Source organism: Sinocyclocheilus grahami, unplaced genomic scaffold (assembly GCF_001515645.1).
Source record: "Sinocyclocheilus grahami isolate Dianchi unplaced genomic scaffold, SAMN03320097.WGS_v1.1 scaffold996.1, whole genome shotgun sequence".
Lineage (NCBI taxonomy): Eukaryota > Metazoa > Chordata > Actinopteri > Cypriniformes > Cyprinidae > Sinocyclocheilus > Sinocyclocheilus grahami.
Window position 1 is genome coordinate 365,129 of NW_015506175.1, and position 11,025 is coordinate 376,153.

General features: G+C 40.2%; 1 protein-coding gene across 1 annotated transcript; it reads left to right on the plus strand.

Annotated features, from left to right (window-relative positions):
* Positions 1 to 443: 443 nt before the first annotated feature.
* bnc1 (basonuclin zinc finger protein 1) lies at positions 444 to 9,122 on the plus strand. Its single transcript, XM_016250572.1, has 5 exons — positions 444 to 664; positions 2,778 to 2,880; positions 3,831 to 4,066; positions 4,685 to 6,411; positions 6,606 to 9,122. The coding sequence occupies exons 1-5, from the start codon at positions 656 to 658 to the stop codon at positions 7,198 to 7,200; spliced, it is 2,670 nt and encodes an 889-aa protein (XP_016106058.1). The 5' UTR covers positions 444 to 655; the 3' UTR covers positions 7,201 to 9,122.
* Positions 9,123 to 11,025: the final 1,903 nt, after the last annotated feature.

Below are 11,025 nucleotides of genomic sequence, written 5' to 3' on the forward strand. Positions count from 1 at the left end.
GAAAACATTGAATTGGATGAAACATATAAGATTCTGGTGAGCAAAAGCACAAGTTGCTGGGATTGATCAGAGGCTGTTAAAGCACACACACACACACACACACACACACACACACACACACATCCAGTATCCAGTGCTTGAGTGTGTCTTGTGCCGGGCTGCATTGATTTAATGCATTACTCAAACTGCTGGAGAGAGAGAGCAGAGGTAAAGAGTCTCTCCTGACTGCATTAGGAGCCTCCAGCCTTTGTGATTCCTTTTGATCAAATCTCTGTGTCAAAAGAGACGCGTGTCATGCCCTCTTTCAGCCAGCTGTGAGGGGACTGGCCCGCCACCCAGTGGGGGAGGTGTGTGTGTGAGAGAGAGAGAGATCTCCTAAGGTGAGAGGCAGAGAGTTCGACGGGTAGGAGGGTCTCATTCCACTCCCTAGCGCCCAGTTCCAGCACACACTCATCCTGGACACGCTCACACACTCACATGGGCCTCCAGACGAGAGCAGGGATTGTCGATTGCAGGAGAAAGTGTGTGTTGTGTGGGTGAGTGTGACTGAACTGTGAGTGATGGATCTCTCGCAGTAGAAGGTAGAACTTGTACAGACAGGAGCTGCTGGAATGGCAAACTGCTCAGAAACACTGCAAACTTCAGTCTGATCAAAATGTCTGAGGTAAGAAGTTTAGTTTGAGTTCGAGTCTTTCTTAAAGAAATTAAATAAGAACAAAAGAAGATTGTGAGTTATGTGCACACACCATTATGGTGAGAAAAATATACTTTTTAAAAGCTTGCTTATTTTGTGAGCTGTTCTGTACTGTGTGTGTGTGTTTATTGGTGTGCGGGACAAAACATGCTCAACTGTGCATGTAAATATGAATCTATTTATTAAGAGCCTTTTTATTTATTTATTTTTTAAATAGAGCAATTTACTAGCTAGATCTTTCAGGAGAAACTTTATTGTGCTCTTCAAATGGGTGTGATGTGTCTTCACAAGTGTGTGAGTTTGTTGCTTATCTACTGGAATGTAATTCAAGACAGGAGTAATTCTCTGCCGTAATGTTTTTGTGTGGAATGCTTGTTTAATCAAAAGACCAATGTGAAAGAGACATTCATTATAGACAATCACCAAAATATTTTTTTTAATGTGACAACAGGAGTCAAATTGTTCTTTTTCTCAGCTGTAACAAATCCTATCTCTGTCTTTGTGCTAATGGTGACGAGTTAGTGTCCCAAAGTGGGACTAAGACCCCGTTTCTGGGCGGGCAAACACAGTTAATGGCCTTGGGGCGTGAAAGCTTTGTGTGTGTGTGTGTGTGTGTGTGTGTGTGAGTGAGTGAGTGTGTGTTCACTGACTTCATTAAGCTCATGTTGATCTGTCAATGTTGTTTGCTGCTACAGGCCTGTTTTGTGAGATCTGACAGTCAAACTCTTTCTGTTTGAGATTCACCGCTGCACTTGTTTTCACTGTACGCTGCTGCTTTTCTCTCTTCATATACTTGCACATCTTAATTCTATGCTTTTGTGGTCCCAGTAGAACTACTAACTTGTAGACTTTGTCAAATTAATATTTGTCTGATATTTTATGACATTCTGGTTTAAAATGTATCAGTCATGATTTTACTTGTGATCTTTAGTCTCAAAGTTGACAAATTTTACATCGTTAAATTTTTTTTTTAATAATCAATCAATCAATAAAGAGTACATTGTTATAATTTTTAAGAAATGTAATTATTTCTTAAACAATAAAATCCAAAATAATATGCTGTATCATTGTTGTCATGTATTTCACGATACAGTCGCACCGTCAGCCATAAAGCTGTATTATTAAACTGTTGAAATGCCATGTAACACAAACATTCTCACATGTATTTCATAAAGAGGAATGTAATGAAAACCGTAATGATCGACCTTTGGAAAATAAACCAACTTAAGTAAACATTTGAAATGTATTCAGAAATTAAGCACTCCAGAAGTTTCTTTGACGTAACCTAATGCATCAAATCATTTTATTTTGAAAGATGTTTTGTGCTTTCTAGTGCCTCTCATGATACAGTACATTGGGAGGTTTGTGCAGTTTCAATGATCCCTCTTTGTGTGTGTAAGTGCCAATGTCTTTCATAGTTACAGTTTGAGGAAAAATAGTTATGATGCGGTTATATTGGCTGTTACCTTGTGTTATCGCAATATAGACTTGAGCTCTTGATTTATGCTAAAGTGACATTTATCAATATGAATTTACACTATTTCACTGTATGTTTTGTGCCCAGAGGAATACTTTATATTATTTATTTATTTTCTATATGAATGTACAGTGAGATCCAGTCTAAAACTCTGTAAAAATGCTTACATTTTGCTTCTTTATTTAGTCTCTGATTTGATGGAAAATCATAATTAATTCATTATCAGCATAACAGTAAAAAAAAGGTTGAATTAAAAACTGGACATGGATTTGAAAAAGAGTCTATATCTGGTGTCTCTCTTTTGGTTTAATAGAAGCACTGGAGCTACGAAAAAGCTAGGAAAAACTGATGATCATGTTTATTCTCCAGCATGAGAAAATACAATGTGTGTGTGTGTCTCTCTATGTAGATACTTACACATACATATATATATATATATATATATATATATATATATATACACACACACACACACACACACACAAGCGTATTTAAAAGTGAATGTATGAAACTTTGCATATCGGATAGAAGATGGGCTATTTGTGATGAATAAATGCGTGGACTGTATTAAAGCTCAGTGACATTATGACTGTGTGTGTTTGACAGGCTATTTGCTGCACGGTGGTGAACTGTAACTGTGACAGTTTCAAACCTGGTAAACTGAGGCGGCGTCTCTGTGAGCGCTGCAGGCATGGCTGGGTCGCCCATGGTGAGTTTCACATTCTAAACAATATTACATTTCACACAAACATTCACACAACTTCAGACCACATTTAACACTCTTAACAATTGTCTGTTTCTCTCTCTTTCGACTCTCTGTCTCTTCTCCTATTGAACGGCACTTTAAATGAGTATTCTGGGTTCAATTCAAGTTAAGTTCAATTGATTAATTATGTTGACGTTTTCTTTAAAAAATTTGTGTTACACTGAATGAGGCATAATTATATCAACAAGACAGTGCATGTTAAGATGATTTTATTTTGGGGAAAAATGCTTACTAACCTTTTTTGTAAAGATTTAAATCCAATGTTACAAACTGGTTTCCATGACAATTTAATGCCTAAAACAACCAGCAAAATTATGAGCTCAAACAACACAACTTGCAACATAAGAATTTAAGTGATTTTATAAAATAAGCTTCACATTTCTGCTTTTAAATCCTGAATTTATTTCCCACATTTATTTCCATAGTAAATGCCTCCTTTGTTTTTGTGCTTTTCTTTAAAGAAAAAGAGGGACAAGTCAGAAAAAAATGTTTTGTGGTGATAATCAACATTCTTTCAATTGGTATAATAAAATATGAATAAATATAAACAAACAAATAAATAATTTAATACTAAATCAGTCTAAATTAATATTGCCTTTCTTTTTTGTTGTAATCGTTGTTTTACATTTACAATATTGTCTGTAAATTCTCATCCACAAAAGTAAATCTATTAAAGCACACTTTTATTACAATGCATATGCAACATGAAGAATTCTTTTAAAATGTATAAAAATGCCCACATAAAGTCACTTAAAAAAACAACAACAACAGATACACACATTCAGATGTGAATGACAGAATGAATGACTTTCAGTGAATGACTTTCATGAAACATATAGAGATGCTTTGCTGATTTCTGCATGTAAACCAGTGTCTGTTTTGCTGAATTGTAGCTCTGAGTAAGCTGAAGGTTCATCACATGTACCAAGGAAGCCAGGTGGAGATTGTTCACTCCAATGTGGTATTTGACATCTGTAGTCTGATGCTTTATGGGACTCAGGCGATTCCAGTGCGTCTTAAAATCTTGCTGGACCGACTCTTCAGTGTCCTTAAGCAGGAGGAGGTTATTCAGATCCTAAATGCACTGGACTGGACTCTCCAGGACTACATCCGCGGTTACGTCCTTCAGGTGAGCTGCTGTCGATCTGATCCTTTTACTTGACTCACACTGACCTGACATGCAGAAAAACACACTTCAGTTTGAGATGGATAATTACAGTTTTGTCACATTTTTCCTTAAAAATCCAGTGGTGAGCCACTGAGATTTCTTTGTTCTATTTGCTGATCAAGTATTCCGGTGGTTGAATTAAATTCATGGTAGTTCCTCTAGTGGAGAATGTAAAGTTAAAGCCTCTTCAGACCTCCAGGTGAATGTTGTATGATGAAATATTTATTTTGGTTACAACATGAAGCTGCTGCATGATTTTCAAAGCCTGCTGGCACTCAAGAGTAATTACAGGCAGACTGAAAGACTTGCCTGACTCCCCTCTGATCTCTCCCCTCCCCTCCTACTTCGACAGGGAAACCCGCATGATCTAAATGAAGAAAAATTATGCTCCAGAATGAATCGCTGTGCTGCAGTAATTAGACCTCTCAAGTCCACATGCATTAGATGTATGGATGACTTGTTATTTAGTAACTCTGTCAATCTGTCAGAAGTTATGGAGTATTTTAGGGCCCAAGTGTAGAACATTTGTTAGTTTAGAATTCATAATGCAAATGATATTCCTTGTGTGTATGTGTCTAGGATGTGACCGGTAAGGTATTGGACCGCTGGGCCATAATGACCTTTGAAGAGGAGATCATTACGCTGCAGCAATTCCTGCGCTTCGGAGAGACCAAGTCCATCGTGGAGCTCATGGCACTGCAGGATAAGGAGGGACAGGCAGTTGTAGTTCCAACCACAAGGACCAATTCTGACATCCGCAGCTTCATCGAAAGCAGTATGCAGCGTTCTGTGCGGCTGCCGGCTAAAGCAGAAGCACCCAGTTGCAGTAACGGACACCATTTTGAAACACTAGTCAACAGTATGGCCCTCATGCTGCCACTACAACTGCTGAATTCTGTTCCGGCACCATTGCTGAGCTCCAGTACCGATTCTAGCCACCAGGAGGCACAGACGAGACATGAGACATCCGAAGTGAGCCTTGATGGCACTGGCCTGTTTGACTCCGGCCCCATGAGAGTAGAGGTGCTGCTGGACACCGAATCTCCAAAGATGGACTCAGAAGAGTTTAACATGAGTGGAAACTCCTCTCCCTCCTCACCTTGCACGCCCTCCAATACTTCTGAAATCACACACATGTCTCCTGAGAACAAGGTGCGGTGTGCAGAGAGGAGCGGATCCTTGAAGAAGGGCCGCGTGTTCTGCAGTGCCTGTGAGAAGACCTTCTACGACAAAGGCACTCTGAAGATACACTACAACGCTGTTCATCTGAAGATCAAACACAAGTGCACCATCGAGGGCTGCAACATGGTCTTCAGCTCCTTACGCAGTCGGAACAGGCACAGTGCGAACCCGAACCCGCGGCTGCACATGCCCATTAACCGCAATAATCGTGACAAGGACCTGCGGGGTGGTCTGAGCCCAAGGCAGGAGGACGGAGCCGAGAGTGAGAAGAGAGACTTTGCTGCCATCTCAGAGAGCAGGATCGTCTCAAGTTTCATCATCCGCAACTCAGAGCACAAGCTCCACGGCTCTTTATCCAGCATGAGCCAGAGTGGCATCCTCTTTCCCAATCTAAAGACTGTGCAGCCCGTGCTTCCCTTTTATCGGAGCCTGGTGACCCCGGCCGAGCTGGCTCATACGCCGGGCAGCCTGCCCTCTCTCCCGCTTCTGTCTTCCACGGTGCCCATGAGCACCAGTCACATGCAGACCGGCTCGGAGCCGGTGCCCAAGAAGAAGTCTAGAAAGTCCAGCATGCCTATCAAAATCGAGAAGGACGAGCTGGCGGTGGAGGGTTTGTCTGAGGAGGAGACTCCAGCCCTTAGCCCCTGTACAGACACAGAAAAGTGCGATGTTAGCAGCATGGGGCACGAACCTGTGGACTGTGGCTTTCGATTCGGCCCCGACTCACAGGACACAGAATGGGACAAACTGATTCAGGGGGACAGTCGTATTGTCTCACTGTCGTCTACTTCTTTCTTTCACACTAAACAGAATGATGAGAAAGAAAGGGAGTCATCAAAATGTGACGAACCAGCATGCAGTTCGCGGCCAGACCAGCCCTGTGGCCATCGACCGGCCCATTTCACACACAGCAGTGAAAACTTTGCAGACAGCTGCAGTGACCCAGAGACCCTATGTCCAGATGATAAAGATGAGCAGGCGCACCCGTGTGAGATCTGCAGTAAGACATTTAAAAACCCTTACAGTGTCAAAATGCATTATCGAAACGTGCACTTAAAGGAGATGCACATTTGCACTGTGGATGGCTGCAATGCTGCTTTTCCGTCCCGTCGCAGCAGAGACAGGTAAAATGGTTAAGCTTGAGGGAAATTAATGTGTGTGTAATACGTTACACCAAGCAGTTTTTTAAAAGCACATGACAGTTTTTGTGTTGTTGTATTAGGACTAAGAGTTTGAGGATTGCCTTAATGCATGCAAAATAGTTAAAAACAAAAGCATGTTGTTTTCTCTTCAAACATTTTTGCTTTTAATTCTCTAGACACAGTGCAAACCTGAATCTGCACCACAGGCTGTTGACCAAAGATCATTCAGGAACATCTTCTCTCTGCAGAGAGCATCCAGACTTCCCTCACAAAGAGCCCCTCAGCCAGATGTTTGTCATCCTCAAAGAGAGTCACCGTACGGGCCTCGTCTTCCCCATGAGTAAATCGCTGGAGAGAGCATCTGAGCCAGTAGAGGGCGCTGTGCAGAATGGAGCGGTGCTGGACCTGAGCACCAGAGGAAGCGCCCATTCGTCCTGGGACTCAGATGTGGGCAGTGAGAAAGGGCTCCCTCTAGAGGACAGTGAAGAGAGCTGCGATGGGTTGAGCGTTGGAGCGGCCGCATCTCCACCTTGCCTCAGTCAGCAGACGAACGGTTCGTCGCCCATCATCTGCCATCTCTGTCAGAAAATTTACAGCAACAAAGGCACATTCCGGGCTCATTACAAAACGGTGCACCTTCGCCTTCTTCACAAGTGCAAAGTTCCAGGGTGTGACACTACATTCTCCTCTGTTCGGAGCCGCAACAGACACAGTCAGAATCCAAATCTACACCGTAACCTTGCTATGAATACCTCCCTGAATCAAGAGTAGGGCACACACTCAGAGCCATATCTCTTAAATATACATAGTCAAAGATTTACTTCTAACAATTTGGGTTCAATAGCACTCCGCTCTTTACACTGCACAATCAAGCACAACTGGAAGGACACAATCATATTTATAATAAACCCAATGTCATTTACCTTTTTAATGTTGAGATATGTTTTTCATCTCTAATGTAATATCTACTTGACAAACATTCCTTATATTTATTGATTTTTAAGAGCAGGACAGGTGCCTAGAAAATGACTGAAGAAATGACAGAGCAAAAGATCGAAGAGACGAGAGATGCTCTCCACATGAGTCATATGAGAAACCACATACAGAATCATTTTAATCACCTTGAGAGATCCTTAAAACAATCAGTGCTGTTATACAGCCCCTCATTCTTTATCCAAAGTCACATAACAATCATGTTTTGTTTTCCTTCTCTGCACTTACTCATTGAGGGGACACATCCTTCCTCAGCATGAGATAGAGACAGAACATTTATACTGCATGAAAGAGTCGACAGCAGATGAGAGAGTGACTGTTAGAAAGAGTGAGTGAGCACTACCGAGTGTTGGTGGGAGAGTGAGGAGGAGCACGAGCTGTTTGAAGGTCCAGGACTCACGTTATCATGTGCTGCAATGAATTTTCTGGTCGTATATTTGTGTTTGCTTGCTGTTCAGATTTGTTTTTATCACAAAAGATTCAGTGAAGTTGATAGATTGTGTTGCTGTTTCAATCAATATGCTGTTTAAAGAGACTGTTGTGGTCCTGTTGAGTAAGTTATAGTGTGTACATTTTATTTTCAGGGGCCAAGCACCTGCAGTGTTGGATCATTTTCACATTCTTCTTGTGTTGGGGGATTCTGTGACGTCCCTGGACCTAATTTTGCTTATGTCTCTTAAACTTTATTTCATCAAACAGTTCAAGCCTCACTTTTCTTTTGCTTGTAACTGTTCAACCATGCTGCATAGTAACACATTTTTGTGATAATGTTTATTTGGCAGGATTCCCTTTGTCTTCACACTGTCTTCTTGTCGTGAAATCTGTCTCATTGTCTTAGTTATTTAAGTATGAATTATTTGTGTCTCAGTCATTTTGACGCTTAAATAACACTTAAATAATGTCCTATTGAATTGACTTGCCACTGTTGTGCTTGGCTCCTTCATTGCTGCTTTCAGCTATATTGCTATAGTTGTTATTCATGTGGAGACCAAAGATTCTTAATCTAGGACAGTGTAAAGCAGCATGAACAACAGAAGCGTCAGAGTACACACATGGACACACCAGGGTCTTTGTGAATGCTGTAATGCACACATATGAAAGATTCAGTTAAGATTCAGTTTTCTAACACATTTTCATCAGTTTAAAGGGATATTGCTCTATAATATGTTTAATATTAGTACAGTCAAAGGATTGTACCAGTGAAGACTTAAGCTTAGGACAGCAGATGAGGACATGCTGATGTACTTAAAGCTGTCTGTGAATCAGAGCTGAACAAATCGAGTCTTACACTGGTCGAGCGATGAGGCTCCCACAAGCACACACAAACCTGTGGACATTTATTCTTTTAGCATTGTTTTATGTGTAAAATAATTTGTAAACTGCCCCCTCCCCACCACCAGAAGTGTACACTGAAATGTGATGAGAAGGGTTGTCAGGATTCTAATACCAATCTAACCCACAATCATTTATTTGTGTTCTATAAAATCATTTTGTCTGTGTTAATAAACAATATCAGTAAATGTTAATAAAATACTTTTATACATATACATATAGTCAAGCAGGGGGAAGAAATAAAATATACTTTTTTTTCTTAGTTCTTTTCTGAGCCAAGTGTGGTTTGACAGTAATGTATTGACAAACATAACATTCACAATCTTAAATTTGACAAGGTCTGTGTTTCTTAGCCTGACATCAGACAAGTTTCTCAGACATTTGAGAAGATGCTGTGACCTCGTTGACTAAACATTTATGTATTTTGCAAACCTTTTTCATCTAAAGCAACATACAGTTTGGTTTTGTGTGTGTATTTGTCATTTGCACAGCTTACACTGGGTTCAAATATGACATACCTCATATATGACATACCTGTGATTAGGCTCAGATTACAGGGCATAAACAACAGACAGAATGTAAATTAAATTAAGTATAAAAAAATGAAGTATAGCTATGGCATAGAATGTCAAATCGTCTCTAGCCAATGACACCTCTCAGTTTAACATGCACACTCTTTTGAATTGAGTTTATTAGGACTGTGATCGTGGATCATGAGCCTGAGATGAACAGAACTTCTATTGAATTGTGTTATCATCATGTAAAGTTGTCACGTTTTAAATGTTAGAAAGTATACAATTGATTAATTACAGAACTTTTGGCCAAAACAATTACTATATTATATATATATATTAGCATTCTGTATCTCTAGCATTTACCATTTACATGCCATTTATGCACCAAATGACACTTTTGATTGTAGTGAGCTGGCTCCATCTTGTGGCTCTTGTCACACTGTATTTGGTTTGGTTGTTTGAACAGTTGGTCCTAATCCACATATAACACAGCATGAGTTTCTGGGTTATGGTTATGCGTTGAAAACTTTTCCATTGTGTATGCTTTAAACAACAGCATGTACTTGTTGATTAGCATAAACTCAGATAAAACTTAAAGGGGTCATGAACTGAGAAATCAAAATTCCCTTGATCTTTTGATCTCTTAAGAGGTTATTGTACTATAAAAACATCCTGTAAGTTTCAGAATTCAAAACATTCTTGTTAGTCTAAAAACAGCTTATATTGAAGCCAGTCTGCTAAAACGACAGGTTGTGAAATGTGCCACTTTAGGATGTAATAGTGTGGCTAAACCCCGCCTCCACAACGCCTGCTTCTACAGCACTTCCTGTTTAGCCCCGCCCACCGATTCATTCATATAGTGCAAATAACGAGAGAGGCGAACGCAGGTCTACACAGATATCAAATGATAAAGATGCTCCGAAGACAACAAGACGCCGTTCAAAGCCATGCTGTGGAAAAACACAGTCTTTGCATTGCCTTCCTTCTGATCGCAACATTAGGAAAGAGTGGATTAACTTTATTTTTAATAAAGATCCAGACCGCCTCAGTAAGAACTTGGTCATTTGTTCACTTTATTTCACCACGGATTCATTTACAAACAAAGCACAATTCGAAGCAGAATTTTCAGAAAGATTGAAAGTAAAAGACAATAACTGTGCAGAATAAATTGGATCTGACAGTAATTATTGCTCACTATTGCTTTGTCTGTTATTAGAGATCATTTGATATGTACTGAGTATTACTAGAACCAGGAAGTATGACCATATTAGCCCAGTTCTGTCAACTCTGCACTGGGTCCCTATTGAACAACGAATACATTTTAAAGTCTTGCTTATTACTTATAAAGCCCTGAATGGTTTAGCTCCTCAGTACTTGAGTGAGCTCATATCGCATTATAGTCCTTCACATCTGCTGCGTTCTCAAAACTCTGGCCATTTGATAATACCTAGAATATCAAAATCAACTGCGGGCGGCAGATCCTTTTCCTATTTAGCGCCCAAACTCTGGAATAACCTACCTAACATTGTTCGGGAGGCAAACACACTCTGTCAGTTTAAATCTAGATTAAAGGCCCATCTCTTTAACTTGGCATACACATAACACACTAACCCATTTCTGTAATTCAAATCCATTAAAGGATTGTTAGGCTGCATTAATTAGAGCAACCAGAACCGGGAACACTTCCCATAACACCCGATGTACTCGTTACATCGTAAGAAGAATGGTATCTACGCTAAGTATTAGTCTGTTTCTT

Bases quoted from the DNA above. Each gene is read 5' to 3' on its own strand.
- bnc1 (XM_016250572.1), top strand. The intron at 2,881-3,830 runs GTGAGTTTCACA...GCTGAATTGTAG, and splicing joins GCATGGCTGGGTCGCCCATG to CTCTGAGTAAGCTGAAGGTT. The intron at 4,067-4,684 runs GTGAGCTGCTGT...GTATGTGTCTAG, and splicing joins TCCGCGGTTACGTCCTTCAG to GATGTGACCGGTAAGGTATT.